General features: G+C 42.4%; 1 protein-coding gene across 4 annotated transcripts in view; it reads left to right on the plus strand.

Moving 5' to 3' along the window:
* The first annotated feature begins 641 nt into the window (after nt 1-641).
* Nucleotides 642-21,708, plus strand: part of LOC149320721 (uncharacterized) — a 48,231-nt gene continuing 27,164 nt past the window's right edge. For 2 of the 4 annotated variants that reach the window (XM_089502693.1, XM_089502710.1), the window contains exons 1-2: nt 4,583-4,805; nt 19,147-20,031. In XM_089502693.1, the coding sequence (XP_089358819.1) occupies nt 19,351-20,031 (681 nt within the window). In that variant the 5' untranslated portion in view covers nt 4,583-4,805; nt 19,147-19,350. Of the gene's footprint in view, nt 685-4,582; nt 4,806-19,146; nt 20,032-21,708 lie in introns of those variants that run through there. The other 2 variants (XM_089502701.1, XM_089502717.1) reach the window with 2 other exon arrangements.

Here is a 21,708-nt window from a genome sequence, read left to right on the forward strand (position 1 = left end):
TGGAGGACCAAGAATTGTTTAGTCAAAGGCTTTCATGGCCAGCATCCATAGTTTTTTGTGGGTTTTTCGGGCCATGTGGCTGTTCTAGACATCTTCAGAGATTCTTCAAGAAAACTCTTCGCTAGGCGTTTGTAGGTCCTCCTGCTCAATTCTAAGGTCAGCTTCTGGCAGACGTTGGCCATAAAGTTGCATTGGAGAACCTAGAGAGATGTTCTTTCAGGTTAAAAAAATGTTGTTGTTGTTTTATTTTCAATTTTCCCCCTTTCACGGGGTTCCTGTGCCCCTAGCCCCAGCGAATGTTGAGGGCCCACTGTAATAATAATAATTTGCAATAATATGTAATAATAAAATGCAGAGTGTGTATTACCCTGGCAAATCCATGGCCCTTGACAGAGGAGCAAATACTATCTTCTCATTTTCCACAAAAACACCAAACTTGTGGATTCTAGAGCATAATCAGGATTTCCACTGTGGGACCCCTCTGCACGTTTTACCACTGAATCTCCCCGTTTTCATGGGTTGTTTTGCGGCAGGATACAAGGGTGCAGATTCTCCAGTTTTGGGAAGCTCCGCTCCAGGCAGCAGGAAAAGTGCAAACCTCCAGTTTACCTAATAGAGCAACAACGTGGGACAGTGTGCAAGGACTGATTTGTTGCTGCACATTGCAAAGACTCTCTGCAGAATGTAAGAGCATCTATGAATTTATTCAGATAGCTCCCTCTTTCCCTCCCGGTTGCTGTGGTACCTTTGGACTAGATAAACCCATATTATTATTGTTGGTGGTGGGATATAAATTAAATAATAATAATAATAATTCTCTAGCTATGCAGCTATTATATTCAAGCTGTCTCTGAATCCAAAAGTGTTGTCTCAAAATCCCTTCACACACAAAACAAAAGCAACAACTTTTTCATTTCTAAAGAAAAGGGAGGAAATAATGGAGACCATTTGACCTTGTGATATAACATTAGTAGGGCACTTGGAGGAACCTTTTCTAATCCAGTTAACAATCATAGCTATAGTTTTTTGTGGGTTTTTTGGGCTATATGGCCATGCTCTAGCAGAGTTTCTTTCTGACGTTTCGCCAGCATCTGTGGCTGGCATCTTCAGAGAAATCATAGCCTTGTTAGTCTGGAAAATCATTATGCAAAGGGGCCTTGCAGCACAACCTTTTGCAGAGTTATGGAGTCTGATGCCTCAGGGATAACAAAAGCTGAATCTATCCCCACCCTCTTCCTTTCAGTTGGGCTCAAAGGTGCGACAACAAAAACCCTTTTGCATTTCAACCCCATTAAGTGTCCCTGCCATCTCCGCCCTCCCTCTGCCTAAATGGGAAGTTTTATGTGTCTTTCTGGTGACCCTAAGGCGACCCTATCAGGGGGGTTTCTTGGCAAGATTTGTTCAGAGGGGGGTTGCCATTGCCTTCCCCTGAAACTGAGTGTGACTTGCCCAAGGTCAGCCAGTGGGTTTCCATGACTGAGCTTGGACTCAGACTAGATATACCCATATTATTATCGTCGTTCTTCTTGTTGTTATTGCTACTATTATTATTATTATTATTTCCATCCCACCTTTTCCCATTATTATTATTATATTTCTCTCCAAACTTTCCCCATTATTATTATTTCTATCCCAACTTTCCCCATTATTATTATTATTATTTCTATCCCAATTTTCCCCCATATATTATTATTATATTTATTTCTATCCCATTTTCCCCACATATTATTATTGTTATTATTATTATTTCTATCTTATCTTTTCCTGACATTATTATTATTAATTCTATCCCAGCTTTCCCCCATTTATATCCAACTTTCCTATTATTATTATTTCTATCCAAACGTTCCCTATTATTATTATTATTATTATTTCTATCCTACTTTCCCCATATATTATTATTGTTATTATATTTATTTCTATCCCACCTTTTCCCCAGATTGGATCTCAGAGCAGCTCACAACCATTGGAAAAAAATTGTTAAAAATACAGTTTAAAAAAGGTGGGGGGGAATCCAATCTTAAAGCTGGTTTTATTCCTGTTCCAGGTCTTGGCTTCTTCCTCAAGGGCTCCTCTTTTCTTCTTACAGATGTCCCCATTCTTCCCCTTCCTTACATCTCAGCTAAGCAGGCATTATGTTCAAGTTGCCTCTGAATCTCAATGTTTGTCTAAGAAGCCCTTTCACACATAACAAAAGCAGCAACCTTTCAATTTCTTAAACAAAGGGAGGAAATGGAGGCCATTAGACCTTGTGATAACATTAACAGGAGCACTTGGAGAAGCTGCTTCTAATCCAATTTAAGGGTACCCACCCCCCTGTAGCTGGATGCAGATTTTATGACTTCCCCCAAAATGGGGAATTTCTTAAATTCTTGAGTGCAGATAATAGGAATATGGGTTTTGGTGGAAGCTGAATAAATGTATATATTGCAGGGCTGGACTTCTAGGCTGTGTGTGTGTGCCTTCAAGTTGTTTCTGATTTATGGCGACCCTAAGGTGATCCTTTAACAGGGTTTTCTTGGCAAGATTTGTTCAGAGGTTGTTTGCCATTGCCATCCCGTGAGGCTGAGAGAGTGTGACTTGCCCAAGGTCACCCAGTGGGTTTCTACGGCCAAGCCGGGATTCGAAACCCGTTCTCCAGAGTCATCATCCAATGCTCAAACCACTAGGCCACGCTGGCTTTCAAGACACATATACACATACACACACACCAAGCTTTCCCTTCACATGATTTTATACTTTCTTCAGACTCTGAGATCAGAGTTTAGAATAAAGTGGCTGCTTTGGACTACAAGGCCCCACAATGGGTTTTAAAAGTCTTCTAATGGCATTTTTCTTCTCACTATAGTCCAAAACACACTGCAGAAATGATCCAGTTTGAGACTGTTTTAACTGCCCTGGCTCAGTGCTAGGGAATCCTGGGAACTGTAGTTTATAGTGGCACCAGAGCTCTCTGACAGAGAAGGCTGAATGTCTCACAAAACTACAATTCCCAGGATTCCCTAGCACTAAGCCAGGGCAGTTAAAGAGGTCTCAAACTGGATTATTTCTGCAGTGTGTATCAAAATGGTGTGGACAGGTTTTTTTTTTCATCACCAACGCCAAGCGTGTGCCTACACTGTAGAAATAATGCAGTTCAAACCCACTTTAAGTGCTGAAGCCCCATTCTGGGATTTGTAGTTTTGTGAGACATTCAGGCTTCTCTGTCAGAGAGCCCTGGTTCTACAACAAACTACAAATCCCAGAATTCCATAGCACTGAGCCGTGGTGCTTAAAGGGGTGTCAAAGTAGATTATTTCTCCAGTGTAGACGCACCCCAGGGCTCCTGCCACACTGAAGAATTAATCCAGTTTTGATGCTGTTTTAGTGTCTTCAGAAGATGCTTCTTCAGAAGAAGATTGGACTGGACTCTAGCTTCTGGTGAAATTCTCTTTGGCTGCATCCACACTGCAGAAACAATCCAGTCTGACACCACTTTAACTGCCCTGGATCAAAGTTATGGAAGCCATGGGATTTGTAGTTTGTTGTGGCACACTCTCTTAGCCTCAGTGGATGGCAATGGAGAACCCCCTCTGAAGAAACTTGCACATAACAACAACAAGCAATGTGAATGGACTATTTATTATATGACGATTTTTGGATAAAACTACAACTCCCAGCATGCTTAGAGGAACATAAAAGAGCGGAAGGGGAGGAAGTTTGTGCCCTTAGACTTCCTTTTCCCCACCTCTGATAGAACTACCCTTCCCAGCATGCCTAGGGCACAGAAAAGCGCGAATAGAACACCAATGAATGAGAGGACGCTTTCCCCTCAGCCTCTCATTTCCGTGCCGTTGATAAAACTACAATTCCCGGCATGCCTAGAATGGACAGAAAGCGGATAGGCTTTCTGGGCCTCCAATAAAACTACCACTCCCAGCGTGCCTAGTGATACCCAGGCTGTGGGCCTTTAAAGGATTTTGGACCTCAGCTCCCAGAAGCCTCAGCCATGTTGGCCAATAGAGTGGGATCCTGGGAGTTGAAGTCCAAAATCCCTTAAAGGCCACAGTTTGGGGATCACTGAACTAGAGCGGAGAGAAAGCGAATGGGCGGAAGTTTGTCCGCTCAGCTTTCACTTTCTCTGCCCTGATTAAAACTACAACTCCCAGCATGCATAGGGGAACATAAAACCCGATCACAAGGCGAATGGAAGTTTCTCCCCTCAGCCTCCGCCTGATTAAAACTACTACTCCCAGCATGCATAGGGGGACGGAATAGAGCGAATGGGGGGACGTTTCTCCCCATAGCTTCCGGTTTCAGCTGATAAAACTGCCACTCCCAGGGCTACTGACTGGCACAAATGGGAGGAAGTTTCTTTCCCTCAGCTTCCGCTTTCCATGCCACAGATAGAACTACTACTCCCAGGATGCCTAACGGGAAGACCAATGGGAGGAAGGTTCCCCACTCAACTTCCGCTTTCTCTGTGCCCTGATTAAAACTCCCACTCCCAGCATGCATAGGGAGACATAAAAGCCCGAACACAACGCGAATGGGCGGAAGTTGCTTTCCTCAGCTTCCGCTTGGTTAAAACTACACTTCCCAGGGTGCTTCGCGGCCGGGGCAGAAAAGACCGAAGCGAGAGCGGGGAAAGGGAACGGCCGCCGCCATTTTAGAAGAGCAGGAGGAGGGGGCAGGAGCATAATGAGTGGCTTGTAAGGCTTCCCCCAGAGAGGCCTCGCTTGACTTTCCCTCCTGCTGCTCTCTGCAAGGGCCCCTTCCCCCGAAGGCATGCTCCGGATGGCGGCCTCTTAACCCGGCAGAGGACGGTAAGGGCGCTTCTTCGGAGCCTATTGGAGCTGTACCTTATTCCTGCAAAGAGGGAAGGCTCCCTCCCTCCCTTTGTCTCTAATGGCCTCCTCTTGGCCTTCATGGCTGCCTTTCCCCTCCTCCTGCTCTTCAAAGCCTTCTTTATCCAGGTCTCCCGATGCGAGGGACTGGCGCGGCTCTCTCTGTGGAGCCTCCTGGGTTGGGGCTTTGGGCTGTTAACCAAAGACATGAAGGAGGGAGTCTCTTGGTTGGGCTCAAGCCTGAAAAGCCAGGGAGGAGGGAGGGAGGAAGAAACCCCTTGGATCCCCCCCAAAAAAACCCCCCTCGGCCTTAAAGCTCCCCTTCTGGGAAGGAGGCAGAGGAGGGCCTGTGGTCTGCCCCCTTGACCTCCATCGCGTGGCCCTTACATAACGGACAGGCAGAGAGAGCCATGTTGCGGAGCAGCCTCAGCCCTCCTCGCTGGGGATGGCGCAGAGGATGGGGAGGAGCTCACAGGTCGCATGAGAGGCCTCTGGACGGTTGGTGATGCCTTCCTCCAGACAGAGGGAGGGCTTTTCCCTGTGGAAGTCATGCCCAGGCCCCGGTTGTCAGGCGGTGGCCATGCGCACACAGGGCCCTGATGGACTCCTTAGTATGGAGGTTGTCACAAGGGAGGAAGGAAAGAAAGTGGGGACACAACGCATTCACGTTTATTCGCTAGTTCAGCTAATTTACGTCAATTCGGATTGCGTTCAGACTGACTTCCCATTACCCAAAATTGCGAGTGGGAGTCTATGACGCAAGAACATAAACCCCATGATTGCGTTGAGATTGCCATTGGGCGACGCTTCCAGTTCCCCTTCTCTGACAGCCCCATGTCTGCATATGCGCCTTCAGCCGCCTCTCCAGTCATGGCAGCCCTGGGAGTGCCACTCTCTTTCCTCAGGCGAGGAACGCGCAGCCTTTCATGACCAAATGCTTTTTATTGAGGTTTATTTCCATTTATACATACATTGACTCTTAATATTAGAATCTTATCATACATTTTTAAAAATCAGCTAATTTCTTGCGTTGATATCAAAAGAAGGCAAGACAGAATACTTGTTGGTTCCCTCTTATTGCCTTCGATTCCTTGCCTAATTCTCATTTGGCTGAAATCAAAATCACAACATTTTGTGGACTGTCCGACATTTCCATGAAGACCTTGATAATCTCATGTCTAGCTTTATCTTAACATCTGCCCTTTCATGCCTTATCATACTTGGCTGTTAATCCAGGTCTCTTAACCTTCCTAAAGTCCTTTACATCTTCTATCTTTCTGGTTTTTAGGTAATGTTGCTTCTTATAATAGTTCTTCATTTATATTTGTTAAAATGTCTATTTGCCATTTCCTTGCTGTACCACAGATACACATGCCATCCAAATCTTAGGCTTCTTGCTTCTGAACTTAGTAAGTGTTTGTTTGGTAAGTTTTACCCGTTCTTGTATCCAAATGATACTGCAAGCTCTGTAATAAATGTTTAAATCGGGCAAAGCACAGCCCTCTAAGGCTCTATCCTTCTTTAATGTTTCCCCTTGTATCCTTGCTTTTTTCCTCTCTCCAAACAAATTTGGAGATTGTATTTCCCCCTTCTTTGAAAACTTTCTCCTTTATGATAATTGGGAGGTTTATAAACAAAAACATAAGTCTCAGTAAGACGCTCATTTTAATGGCAGCAATTCTGCCCATTAATGACAAATCATAATTATTCCATTGAATTAAATCAGTATTTATTTGTCTCCAAGCCCTTTTATAATTATTTTAAACTTGTTAGAAAGTTCCTTTCTAACAACCAAATACCAAGGTATTTGACTTTGTTCTCTATTTTTATTCCTGTTCTTGAGATTAGGTCCCTTTTTTCTTTTATATTTTTTGTGTTTTGCTTTCATTTATTCTAAAGCCAGAGACCTTAGCAAACGCATCCAACTCTTCTAGTAAGTGCTTATGTTTCTTTTTGGGTCTTCTAACATGATAACCATGTCATCTGCGTAAGACCTCAACTTGTGTTCGTATCCCTTAATTCTTCTCCCTCTAATCTTATTATTACAATTCAATCAATGCTTTAAAAAGACCTTGATAATAATCTTGGAATGCCTTTTTGATTTCCCTTTGATTCGTCATTTTCCCCCTTATAATTTACTTCTGCTATGATTATTTTTTCATCTTTTTCTTTTTTAAGTCTATAAGCCAACCATCTTCCAGATTTGTTTGCCTGTTTGAAATACTTTTGTTTGGTTGCTTCAGTCTTTTCTTTGCTATTTCTTCTGTGTTTTTTTCTTGTATTTTGTCTTATAGCGTTTCATATTTATTTTTTAATTTTTTATTGTTCATCTTTTTCACCAATTTCTCTTCTGTGCTTTTTAATTCTGTTCTTATACTTTCTTGTTTGTCTTGTCTTTGTTTTTTTACCTCCGCTGCCTTTTTTATCAATTTCCCTCTAATCACAGCCTTGCATGTATCCTATATTGTTTTATCTTTTACTTCTTGAGTACAGTTCTCTTTCAAAATTAATTTAATTTCATTTTTCAATTCCTTCACAAAATTTTCTTCATTAAGTAAATCCTCATTCAATCTCTTTGTCCGTCCTTTTTTCCCTCCGTCTAGTTCTAATTCCATCTCTATCATGTTATGATCAGATAGTTCTCTTGGGGCAATGTCCATTTTTTAAATTGTGGCTAATAATTTTTTTCATTGTTAAAAAGATGTCTATCCTTGAAACTGACTTGCAAGAGTCTGAAAAATATGTAAATCCTTCTTTTTCTTTGCATAAACATGGCCATATATCTGTTAGATTGGACTCCTTTATCATTTCTAAGCAACTGACAGGGAGTTTTCCTTGGTTCTTCTGTCTCTCTTGGGTTTAAATACTCCATTGAAATCCCCTGCGATAATCCTCCTCTCCCCATCTGTCTTATTTAGGTCCTGCCCCAGTTTTTTTAAAGAATATATGCTTTTTATCTAGCGGAGCATACACACAAATAACGTCCAGTTTTTGATTATACATATTAATTTGAATTGCAATATATCTGCCTTCCTCATCTTTGACCAGCTCTTTGACTTCATAGCTTCTATTTACATACATTGCTACCCTTCTTCGTCTTTTCTTTTTATCAGATGAACAAAAAAGATGTCCTAAACTGTTATTTCTCAAATATTTTATTTCACTTTCTTTATTTTTGTTTCTTGTATACACAAAAATCACACTTATTTTTCCAAAATAATGAAATAAAAGTTTCCTCTTATGAGCTTTATTTAAACCCTGACGTTTAATGATCCTATTTTGATTCTCATTTTCTTTGTATGTCTTTTCCTCTCTGTCTCTTCTGCAATCTTAGCATCTCCCTCTAAATCTGTATTTCTTTTATTTTTTCCTTTCTTTTTAATCCCTCTGAATTATGTATCTCTTTACTCTTATCCGTATCTCTGACTTCTTCCTTTTCTATGTCTTCCTTTGGTGTTTCTTTTCCTTTTGCCTGTTTGTTTTTCGGGTTTTTTTCTTGTCTAATACCCTTTTATAGAAATCTTTTGCTTTGTCTATATCGATGTTTATCTTGTGTCTTTTTTGCCTATATGTAAAAGATATTCCTTCAAATGTATCCCACCTGTATTTGATGCTATTTTTTTGGGCGTGCCTGGTTAAAAATTTGTATTCTTGTTTCTTCCTTATTATCTGTACGGATATGTCTTTATATATTTCAGTCTCGTCTATTATTAATCTCTTCTCAAAGCTCTGTTAACAAATTTCATTCGTAACTCTGGCATTAGTAAAACTGATCTCATTATCTCTATCTAATTTTTTTTTCCTTTGCTAATCTAGAGTTAATTCTAAATATTTTTTCAGTTGACAAGTCCAGTACTTCTTCAGGTGTCTCTATATATTCTGCTGGATCTGGGATTATGCGTTCAAATAACTGTTCCTTCTCTACCTCTGGAAGACCTCACATTTTTCTACATCTTTCTCTATATCCTAGTTTGTGTGTCAATAAGCTTATATTGCCATTTTGCTGTTCATTTATTATGCTACTTGTTTTCCTATGTAACTCTTTTGTTTGGACAGGTCTACCTCTGTTTTTAGATCTTCGAATTCCCCCGTTATTCTATCAGTTTTGCTTGCTAAACTCTCTATTTCTTTATCCATATCTGATCTTATTTCTTCCCTTGAGTCCTTCAGCTCTTCTCTTATTTCCTTTTTAAATGCTTTTTTGAGTTCCTTAGCTCTTCTAATATAATTAAGCTGACATCTTGCTTGCTTGTGTATTCTATAGAGCCCCTTCTAGTACTGGAGAACTGTCCTTGTGTCTGATGTCTGGGTCATATACCCACAGCCATTATTGAACAAAACTAATTCTCGCTCCAGATATGTACTATAGCAAGCTAGAGTTTTCAATTTTACTTTCCTTAGTATCTTCAAATAACAACTATTTCTTTTGTCAATGCTCAAAAACCCAATTTAAGAAGCAAACGTATATTCAATCTGTATTCCTGAATAAAGAACTCAAATTATCTATTAAATGAGAAATATTTTTCCTATCAGCGTTGGGGAATCTTAAGGTTAAATTTTCTACTTAAATAATTGTTCCCTATATTTTTGTGCCAATTAAATTACCACCAGTACAACATGTGCTATTTGCAAGATACCACACGTAATTTCCTCAGAGCACATAAAGACCTAGCAGAAAAGCATTGTGGAATTAAAAACGTAGTCCTTCAAATCTGCCTCCTCCTTGCTTCTCTTTATGCTTTTTCAGGTTAAATTGTAGGTTATATAATGCCCTTGTTTTGATAACGCTTAGGTTATCTTATTAACTTTTCCTGGATGTTACAGGGGGTTATCTGCAAGTTAGAACAAAAAAGTCACCTCCTTCGGTGCTGGCTGCTCTGTGGTTTCCTACCCCTACTTCGTCCTGCTCCTCGCTCTCGAGCGGAGAGTAGGACCACTGGGGAGTCTGAAACCCCCAGCGTGCCCCAACTGTTCCCTTACCTTTGATGGTGGGATTTTTGGGCTATGTGGCCATGTTCTTGGAGAGTTTATTCTTGACGTCTTGCTGGCATCTGCCTGGCATCTTCGGAGAAGGAATCTTCTTTGAAGATACCATACACAGATGCCTGCAAAACATCAGGGATAAACTCTTGAAAACATGGCCACATAGCCCCAAAAACCCACAAAAAACTCGGAGGTGGTTTTGCCAGATCCTTCCTCTTGCAACATACCCTATAGCACCTGTTCTTCCTTGGCAGTCTCCCCTCCCAAGTCCTAACCAGGGCTGACACTGCTCAGCTTACAAGACCAGATGGGAACTGGTGGCTTGATGGTATTTAGGCAGTGTGTGTCTGTGTATGTATGGCTTCATCTACACTGCAGAAGAAAGTGGGATATGTATACCCTTCCTTCTTCTTCTCAGTTAATAATATATATACCCCACTCTCTTCCATGCCAGCATTCTCTGAAGATACCAGCCACAGCTGCTGGTGAAGCATCAGGAATACACTCTTCTAGAATACAGCCTCATAGCCCAAAATACCCACAAAAACTATGTTTATAAGGTTTATATAAAACAAATGAATTTAAACCTAGGTTCCATGTCCAAGATAACTCATTATATACATACAGTAAGCCTGCACCATACATGGGCTTCACTTCCATGGCTTTCAGCATACGCCAAAGCTACGGGACAATCTAGTGACTGGCGTGCAGCCGTGGCGCATGTGCCGCACCACATTCACACACCTCATTATTTTCAGTGGGGTGCAAGCATACGCGATTTTCCCTGGGGGGTGGTGGAACAGATCCCCCGCGTAAGGGAAGGGACAATTGTACATGCAAATACAGGTGTTCAAAACACTTCTGCTATCTAGCATTTTGGATAAGGAAGGCTCAACCTGTAGCACTTTTGGGACTAACTGTAGCATAAGTTACATTCATCTGAGGAAGTAGACCAAGTCTACCCAAAGCTCCACAGATTCATCCCCTAAAAAGGAGGGAGGGGAGAAAAAAGGGGAAAAATAAGAAGTGTGGCAGCACCGTCAAGTGTTCAAGGCTCACAGGGAGCCACACAGGCAGCCAAAAGCAAAAATCTATAAGTGACCAGACTTCTCTTTTGAAATATGTGCATTTGAAAATGTTAAAACAATGGCGAGCCCTACATCCTCCTTTAAAGCTTAATTATCCATCCTAGAGATTTTCAGGAAAAGCAATTAACTTTTGGTTTTTTCTCTTGTTGAAGTTTACAGAAATCCCCACAAGATTATGCTTTGCCCACCCCAGCTTTAGATGATTAATTGGCAGCCTAAATACTGGACGCATAGCTTGATATTTGAACAAAGACACGTAGGCAATTCCCATAATTCAGCAGTGGAGGAGATAAAGCCACAGAATGCATTAAGGCCCTTTGTGTTGAGAAAGGAAGAAAAATCCTCTTCTCCTATTTGGAAATCTTATCTATTTTAGTAGCAGCAGACGGAGCAGCAAAACTAGGTCACTGTTTTGCTTTGTTTTTTTCTGCTTTTTGAATCAAGGGTCTTTGAAGAAGCATATAAAAATATAATGGGAGAGAAGGATGTATGTGTCTTTCTGTAGCAAATAATATTTTTAATTTAGGACAGTAGTGTTGAGCTAGGACTTCTCCTGCTGACCTGTCCTTGAGCCTCCATTGCCTGCAAGCAAGAGGGTCATGTAAGCTGCAGATGGTTCGCTGTGACCGGACCCATAGGTGGGAAGGGAGCTTCTTGCTTGATTTACTGCTATTCAGTTCATTCCTCGTTTAAAATGACAGATTCTCTCTGGAGGAGGCAACCTCAAAAGTTCCTATTAATTAAGAATCAGACCCAATAGCCATGTGTTGTGGTGTGATAAAGAGCTCTGACCAGAGAGCTGTCTCTGGAAGACTATGGGTGTGCAGGGATGGCACACCGCACTGGGTGACACCATCAGAGGGGTTGACACTGTCATAGAGAGGTGGTTTTTCCCATGCCTTTCCCCCTTTTCCTCTTTGCCCCACACCAATTTGAAAACGCTTTTCAAACATGCATACACACGAGGCACATTCAGACCATTATCATGTTCTGTTTATTTATTTATTTAATTTTTATCACTTTTAAACAGACAATGCCAAACATAGCAAAACAAAATATAAACAGAACAAAACAGAACAAAACACAAACACACAAACACCTACTTTAACAATAAAGACCAAACACAGTACTTCCTTCCTTTGCTGGTCCTCTCAATTTCTTACACTTTAAACCAGGGGTCGGCAGCCCGCGGGCTGGATGCAGCCCGCGGAGGCGGCAGGACCGGACCCAGCCCGGTCCTGCCACCGCTGCAGCCGCCGCCACTTCCTCCACCTCCTCCTGGGCCGCACGACCGCGCTGCCCTCCTCCTCCACCGCGCGGAGGAGGGCCACGCGGCCTGGGGCAGAGGAGGCAAAGGGGGAAGCCCCGCGCTGCCCTCCCTGCGCAGCCCCGCGCTTGCCTCCCTGTGTGGCCCCGCACTGCCCACCGCCTTCTCCTCTGCCTCCTCCGCCCCACCCCCAGGCCACGCGGCGCATGGAGAAGGGGAGAGAAGAAGAAGGAAGAGGAGGAGGGGAGGAGAAGGAGGAAGAGGAAGAGGGGGAGGAGGAGGAGGGGGAGCAGAAGGAGGAGGTGGTGAGTGGCCAGAGGCCTCAAGGTTTTTTTTAATTTTATTTTGTGTGCTTTAAGTGCTAACAAGTCTCCCTTGCTTTGACGTGGTGGTGGTGGTGATGGTGGTGGTGATGATATGAGTCAGCTTGAGAGGCATGCAGGCACTGTTTCAAAAGCCGAGAGAGTGTCACCTTCCAAAGTGTGTTTTGGGTGCTTTTAATGCTAACAAGTCTCCCTTGTTTTGACAGTGATAGTGTGGTGGTGGTGGTGGTGATGATGATGATATGTGTCAGCTTGAGAGGCATGCAGGCACTGTTTCTGAAGCCAAGAGTGTGTGACTTTCCAAAGTGCCTTTTCTGTGTGTTTTTGGTTCTTTAATGATGATACTGATATCAGCAAGCCTCTGAGGCAAGGCCAATGTAAATTGCTGTGATTTTTACGAACTCATGCGCAGTGAAGAAAAACCAAAGTCCCTTGACCAAGTACACACTTGTGAGAAGTACACTTGGTGCAGGAGCGGTGAAACCACCTTGACATGTTCAATATGCATAGCCATGTTAAACCATGCTAAGTGTTGAACCCAAGGGGTTTGGTTATGGAATAAGCCTCTGAAATATGCAAGAGGCCATCTTAAGTAAAGCCATGTTCAATGCCCAAATGTGCTGTTTGGAATTGGGGAGGGGGGTGGCCAGAAAGGGAAGTCCATTTCTGCCATCTGTCTAGGAATAATGCCCAAATGTCCTCCATTTTGATCATGCCTAAGAAACATGCATTTATATTAACATTTTTTTAAAAAATCAACTTTTTTCACATGTCCTCCATTTTAAAAAAAGTGCCCTACATTTGAAAATGTTGTCCTACATTTGTCCCGGTTTGGAGGTCCTGACTTATGGCAACCCTACCCCCAAGGCCCTTGCAGCCCCAGGCCTCTCCCTCCAGAGGTAGGCCTGGGGCCGCACGGGCCGAGAAGGGGCCCGCGGAAGCGACCTGCCGCCTCCTGGGCTCCTCCACGGCCCTTGGAGCCCTTTCGGCCCAAGGGAAGGGCCTGGGACAGGTGCCCAAGCCCTTCCCTTCGGTCTCCCTCCCCTTCGGCCGAAAAGGCCTCTTGGAGCCCGTTCGGCCGAAGGAAGGGACCAAGGAGGAGAGGGCGGGCACACGCATCCTCCTCCCCGCGGTGCTTCGGTGGAAGCTCCGCCCCCCGGCGTGCGGCTCCGCCCCAGAGGGTGGAAGATCCACCCCCAGCACATGGCCCCGCCCCCGGAGGGTGGAAGATCCACCCCCCGGCTTCGGCCCCCCAGTTGTCTGAGGGACAGCAACCCGGACCCCGGCTCAAAAAGGTTGCTGTGAAGACACACCCAACTAAAGGTGGTGGCAGGTTTGTGTGTGCAACGCCGGTACCCTGGTGAGATCAAACTCTTCTACCCAAAAACGCTCTGAAGCTGAATGTAAAGTTCAAAAAAGGGGGAAGTTTAATTTAAAGAACAAAAATAAAGAGTTTTCTCCTCCCCAGCTCTAGATAAAAGATACTTTACAGTTTCAGCAATCTTCAGGGTGTCATCTTTCTGGGTCTGATGTTGGTTTGCTCTCCTCTCTCAGTGGAGCTGGTGCAGGGTCTTTCAGCTCCTGAATTCCTTTATTCACTTGCTGATGGTAACTAAAATGGCTAAGGTACTTGGTAACTAAAAAGGCTAATTGATTACTGGTAACTTATTTGGCTAACTAATTACAGGTAACTAAAATGGCTAACGTGTAAGAAATGCCCTTTCCGGCTGCCTGGGCCTGTTTGTCACCAAAAGACAGCTCTCTGCCTGCTCACAGCAAAGACTGCCTCAAACTAAAAAGCCTCTAGCTAAAGCAGAGCATGCTGGGAAAGGGCAAACCAAACCTGGAAAAATGCAGGGGATCCTACATCTCCTCCCACAACTAATACAATGATCTTTCCTACACTAAAATATTCTATGGCCTGAACCAACATGAAAGAAAATGCAGGGGGAGATTCAAATAGTCCTGTCAGGACATCATAGTTGCCTACCCCTGCTTTAAACAAATACCTTTTCCTTAATATTTAATCAAGAACTCTAAAGATTGATTTTCTCCTTCTTGGCTCTCCTTGAGCGTTCCAGTTTCGTTTTATATGTAACTGATGTCATGTTGAGGAGGGGGCGAGCTTGTTTTCTGCTGCTCCAGAAACTAGAACACGGAACAATGGATGCAAGCTCCAGGAAAAGAGATTCCACCTCAACATTAGGAGGAACTTCCCGACAGTAAGGGCTGTTCGACAGTGGAACATACACCTTCCTCGGAGTGTAGTGGAGTCTCCTTCCTTAGAGGTCTTCAAACAGAGGCTGGATGGCCATCTGTTGGGGATGCTTTGATTGAGATTTCTTGCATGGCAGGGGGTTGGACTGGATGGCCCTTGAAGTCTCTTCCTACTCTAGGATATATTTATTACGGCACACAGCCAGCACAACGATAAAATACAATACAATAATGACCACTTATACAGTCATAAAAACTTTAACATGTGTCAACTTGCAAGGTGTTTTAAAAGGTTATAAAAATGTTTCAAAGAATCTCTTTAGCATAGTCTGCATATCAATAACAGAAATTGATAAAAATAATAGAGCAGTATATAAAAAATTACATACAGCAAATTACATGGTGTCTGCAATGACAATATCAGCCCTAATTTGACTTCCAGAGTTCACTGAATCTGTTTTAAATAGCCTCTCCGAAGGGTGATAGCAGCTGCAAGAAATTTAGCGACTCTGCTAGTTACATCTTCATTATTAAATTTAAAATGTATTCTTCCTTCCGGGTAAATACTTGACAATAGGAGTTATATAAAATGCACGGGTCTCTATATAGAGGGGGCAACTAAGAAGAACGTGACTAATTGACTCAATCTCCTCAAGGCCACAGGGACAAAAACGACAACGGTAGGGTACCTTGTTGTACCTTCCCTCCAGAACTGCTGATGGCAGAATATTTAATCTTCCCAACATAAAGGTCCTTCTTTGCTTAGGGATGGTCAAATATTCAAAATATCTAGCACATTTCCCTGTTTCCCCAGATTCCCCAATAACAAAATGTAATGATGATTGACTTTTATGACTTTGCAAGTCAATATCTTTAATTCTCTGTGTGATAGTAATGTTTGCCTTGTTGTAAGCTAGTGAGGATATAAATGATAATGAGAGCCCAACAAAGGACAGCTTCATGGCTAAAGATTTCTTCCAGGTAGAAGTAAAAAGGTCTGTTAAGATTAATGGTGCCAAGCCAACTGGTATAAAGAGCAATTTTAACAAAAAATTAAATTTACGGGTCCACATGCGTGCCTCAACTGATAATAAACCAGCTTCCAACCGAAGGGAAGCATTTGGCACACAATTTGGTATGCCAAGTATAGACCTTAGGAATTTGGTCTGTACAGTCTCAAAAGGGACAAAATTATTGAAAGAACAGATCTCTGAACCATATAAAAGTTGGGATAGGATTCTAACAACAAAAACCTCAAGGGCAGCAGGAACATATTGACCACCCTTATTGAAATAGAAAGAACAAAGCGCCTTGATACTTCTCTGGACATTCATTGTTGCAGTCTTTTGGTGAAGATTTGGAGATCCCTTTTCATGGAATACTATGCCCAAATATTTATAAAATGTCACTTGTTCAATATGGTTGTTATTTATTGACCATTCATGATGTATACGCTTTTTTGAAAAAACCATAACTTTGGTCTTACTATAGTTAATTATTAAAGAATCGTTTTCACAACAATCTACAAGGGCTTTCAAGAGTCTGCTAAGGCCTACCCTAGTAAGTGACATGGGAACAATATCATCGGCATAAGCTAACACTGACACAGGTCTGTTTGACAAGGTTGGATGGTGCGATGGTACAGCTGAAAGAGTCATAATTACAGAGTTTATATAAAAATTGAAAAGGGTCGGGGCTAACACACAGCCTTGTCTTACACCGTTAGATGTAGAGATGGATCTCATATTTCCTTGAATATTACATCTAACAGCTAAAGAGGAATTCTCATGTAATCTACAAACAAGGGTTAACAAACATCTGTCAATATTTGTGGCTTCAAATTTGGCCCATAACTTATTCCTGGGACTAGAATCAAATGCAGATTTAAGGTCGACAAAAGCAGTGAACAGGGAACCCCTAGGAGACGATACATATTTCTCAGAGAGGTGTTGGAGAACCAAGGCATGATCAGCAGTGGAGCGATATAACTTCACACAATCTGTTCTGCTTTCTCTTTCTCCCTTTTTGGGTAGTCCTCTTTTAGAGTTCTTAGGTCTGTGATGACTGTCCTTTTCAATCAGTTTGGACTAAATAATCCTTTACTAGGATTATTACTAGGATTAATCCTTTTTTTTACTAGGATTAATCCTTTACTAGGATTATTACCATTCTCGTCTTCTGAGTGGTCAAGAAGTTGCATCACCTGGAAACTACTGATATGGTGATATCTCCTGGTTTGCATGGGACTTGGGATGAATGAGACGGTGGCTGCAACTTTGGTGAGCTCAGGACTTCTGGTTTGACTAAATGCAGTGGATAAATCCAGTGGGCCCTCCACATTCACTGGGGTCATAGGTGCAGAACCCCTGTGAAAAGTGGAAAAACCGCAAATGAGAAAACACTATTTTTTTAAATCTGAGAGAACATCACTCTAGGAATCTCTAGGTCCTCCAATGCAACTCTTATAGTCAATACCTTTCAGAAGTTTACCATAGAATTGGGCTCGAGGACCTACAAATGCCTAGAGAAGTGTCCTCTCAAGGAATCTCTAGGTCAATGATTCCCAAACTTTGGTCTTCCAGATGTTTTGGACTTCAGCCCTCAGAAGCCCCAGCCAACTTGGCCAATAGCCAGAAATTCTGGAAGTTGAAGTCTAACACATCTAGATGACCAAAGTGTGGGAATCACTGTTACTTCTGACAGTGTGACTTTTGACAGACAATGACCACAGAGTCACATTGGAGGAACTAGAAATTCCTAGAGAGACCATATTAACCAAATCCATGTATAATCACATCCACTTATGTGGAGGGCTGACTATAGCCATATTTATATGGATAATACCAGTTCATCTGTATTGCTATTTACAGTGGAGCCCCAGAACCCTCACTTACAATGCTGACCTCTGATACTGTAGAGGGAAAATAGGACATCTAGGTAGGACATCTAGGACATTCATATTACCTAGATAAGTTTCAATACCAATCTTGGATCAACAAAGAGCTTGGGGGGGGAAATCCCTTTTTTGACTATATCTCCGAGAATCCCCCATCCAGCCTGGCCATTGCCCACACTGAGATTTTGAGAGCTGCCTTTGAGAAAAGGAAACTTTTTCAAGCTCTTGTGGACCCCCCATTTGTAGTTCATGAATGATGAATCCCTTTGGACGCAAAGTGAGAAAGCAAACAATTATTTCCCCTAAATACAATGGTGTTTTACTTTGTTTTCTGCACTGAAATATTGACATAGCTTCCCTCCTTGGCACTGTCACAAATGAACTGGAGCGAGGAGATCCATTTTGAATGACTGTGTAAGCCATTCCCTTTTAATTTACAGCCATTAGACTGGAAGAATCATTTACTTGGCTTTAGGAAAATTGAGCTCTTTCTCAAAGAGAGAACCAGATCTAAATAGCATAGATCTGCATGTCTGGTCTTGCTTTCTCTCTCACCCCTTCTTTTTTTCAGTCTGTCAGGACATGTTTGAATTAAAAATAAAATCAACTTCCAATAATTTTCTTTAGAGCAAAAGTAAGTGTTGTAGAGCACTGCCTTGTATAACGCCATGCTTGGTTCTGATGGGAAGTGCCAAGGTGTATATGACTTTGATTCAGTGAGTGGTCCATGGGCTGTATCTGGCCAGTGCCATATACAGCATTCAAACTCCATCATCCCTAGTCATGTGGTTGTGAATGTGGGGTTGATGAAAATGGTAACAGTGGTTCTCAGACTTTTTACCTTTGTGACCCCATTCACATTTACATGCGGATGTTGTCCCTCCCCTTGCTTGACATAGTGTATGAATAAAAATATTAGGCTTGTTTAGTCTGCATATTTCCATTTGCACATTCATGTACATTCATCGTTTAAAATTCTATAAGGAAATAACCTCGTTCAAATTTGAAATTTTATTTAAATAAATCCAATGCTTAACACATGTGCAAATTTTATGCATACTGTCTCACACACAGCCATTTCACATACACCAACACTCATAGATTTGTACACACAGTCATTCATTTATGTTTCAAATATATCTTATATGCATATCCTGAAGGTAATTTTATAGAACATGTTCAAAACACACCTGTAAAGTTTCTGTGTCTTAAAATGTTTTTAAGGAATAGGAACAAAACTGTTTATATAATTTATTAGATGCAAACCTTGCCTTTCTTCTAAAGCGCTGGTTCCTTTGCCTGTTTTCCTCTCACATTAGATCTGTAACATAGTTCAGGTAGAGAAATTTGATTGTTCCAAGGTTACCAAGTATGGCAAAGTGCAGATTTGAACCTGGCTCCAGTCTTACCCTGACTCTCTGACCTTCACAGGATCTGTTAATGCCAAGATGGGAAACAAATGTTGCTCTTGTTCCTATTGATGTTAGCACATGCCAAGTCTCTGCATCCCTTTCTAATGGTAACATGTCTTCCTCTTTCTTTTCAGAAATCCCCCCACCCTTCTGGGGGGATGCTTTTGAAGAAGAACCACATTGGAAGCTCTGAAAGCAGCACTCAAAATACAGAAGCAGCAGTTATTTATTAATAACAAAATTTCCTGAAAGGCTGAGGAAGGCCTCAATACCATTTTCAATCCTAACACTAGCAGGTATATTCCTGTATTTCCTAGTTCTAGAAGCAAGCAGTAAGCATGGAGAAGACTTCAGAGGGTCCGGGGAAAATCCCTCGCATCGTCCAGGTGATGTGCTTCAACGGGATGCCGAGGCAGGTCAACCAACAGCTGAATATAGGGTTGAACCAACAGTGGGAGGCCCAGTGGCAAGAATTTCTCAGATCTGCTCAGACGGGATGGGGAAACCCTCAGCTGGTAGATGCTGTGCCCTGGGATGACACCAAAGCTTTCTTGTCTGCCTTTGAGCAAGTCGCCGAAGCTTGCCGGTGGCCAAGAGAAGAGTGGGTGGGACGGCTCCTGCCAGCGATGAGGGGAGGAGTGGAGCAATACTTCTGTCGGCTAGATCCCCGGGAGCGGCAGGACTACCAGAAGGTGAAGGATGCCCTCATGCGAGCAGATGCCTTCAGGACGGAGTCGAAGCGCCAGCACTTCAGGCAATGCTGTTACCAGGAACTGGAAGGGCCCCGCCAGGTTTATAGCCAGCTGCAGGAGCTCTGCCGTCAATGGCTGAAGCCAGAGAAACACACCAAGGAGCAGATCCTGGAGCTGATCATCAAGGAGCAACTCCTGTCCATGCTGCCACCAGAAGTCCAGAGCTGGGTGCAGGAACGCGGGCCAGGGGACTGCGTTGAGACAGTGGCGCTGGCAGAGGATTTCCTGATGGGTCGTCGGCACACGGCTCGGTCATGGGACTGGCAGGTGAGAAATGGGTGTTAGGCTTTGTTCTTTATCTGCAGGGCTAGGGAGTGAGTATGCTAAACCTTCAACTCCTGTGCCTGTTTTTCTACTGTGCAGTTTTGACTCTGTCCCTTCCAGATCTTTCTTGAACTGCAGATGCATAGTAATTAGTAATAACAAATATACTGTAGTAAAAATGCTTGCACAAGAAATCACCATATGAATCATTAGGATATTTAGATTGAGAAAACATAAAATAGGTTTAGGGTGCATCTGCACTGTAGGAATAATGAAGTTTGACACCACATTAACTGCCATGGCTCAACCCTACAGAATCCTGGGATTTGTAGTTTTGTCAGGCACCAGCATGCTTTGGCAGAGAAGGCTAAAGACCTTGTAAAACTACAAATCCTAGGATTCCATAGGATGGAGTTACAATGTGGTGTATAATTGTATTATTTCTACAATGTAGATGTACTCTTAATTGATTAAAATTTCTGAACAAGAACACTTATCAAAATTGCTATGAAAGTATATATACTGTAAAAACTAGGCATTTAAAATAATAATAATAACAATAAATTTTATTTATATTTTATGCCTCTCCCTATGGATCCAGGCAGGATTACATCATAATAAAATAGACAATACAATTTACAAATATAATCAATAAAATCACAACAGTTATTACAAATTGTTAAAGTGACTGGTTCGTCATCTATTTACAATCTTGTTAATAATCAGAAGTGGGGGTCTTTCTAAAGTTACTTATAAGAGATCAGGTGGATAAGTCCTCCGGAAGAGATCCGTCTTAAGTGCCTTTTATAAGGCATCCAAAGTAGTGGTAAGACGGATCTCTTCCGGTAAATTGTTCCATAGTTTGGGGGCTGCAGCAGTTGCCTTATGGTAAGTTGTTGTTAACCTATCAGAATCATAGAGTTGAAGAGACCACAACGGCCATCCAGTCCAACCCTTGCCATACAGGAAATCACAATCAATATTAAATGTTTCCAGTTTGAAGCTAAAGTCAATACATTTCTACTGACATCAACACTGCCCTAAATTGTTTCTGATTCCAACTCCACAGTCCTGCTTATCTGACTTTTATGCTACACTTCTGACAGAATGAGGTTATGAGGTAGCTCACAACAAGATTGAGAATTATTTCAGATGAAAACACAAAAAAACTATGATGATAATCTGAAGCAATTTAAGTATTGTGACATGGTTGAATTAAAAACTAGTTTTAAAACACATACATTTTCAAAGAACAGTGCTCATACTTTAAAAAGCCCTTCTTCAACAGTTATACAGTTGCTGAAAGTTTGCCTGGAAAAAAAGTACAGTGCACCCGCATCATACGCAGACACACCATTTGCGGGTTTCAGCATATGCTGAAAGCCGCTAGGGAGCCCGTGAGGCGCAAGGGGCGGCATCTCCCATTAAGAATAATGGGGCGTGCGCCCGTGGTGTGTGCACTGTCACGCCGCCGCACCATGCACGAGCCCCATTATTTTCAGTGGGGCTCGAGCATACACATTTTTTTATGCGGGGTGGTGGTGGTCCAGAATGGATCCCCCGGTTAAAAAAAAAAAGGGCACACTGTATTTATCTGCTGGCAGAAGGACAGCTTTGGTTGTTGTTGCTGTGTACCTTCAAGTTGTTTCTGACTTATGGCAACTCTAAGGTGACCCTATC

Source organism: Sceloporus occidentalis, unplaced genomic scaffold (genome assembly GCF_023333645.1).
Source record: "Sceloporus occidentalis isolate IW3139 unplaced genomic scaffold, rSceOcc1.0.p SCAF_1, whole genome shotgun sequence".
NCBI lineage: Eukaryota > Metazoa > Chordata > Lepidosauria > Squamata > Phrynosomatidae > Sceloporus > Sceloporus occidentalis.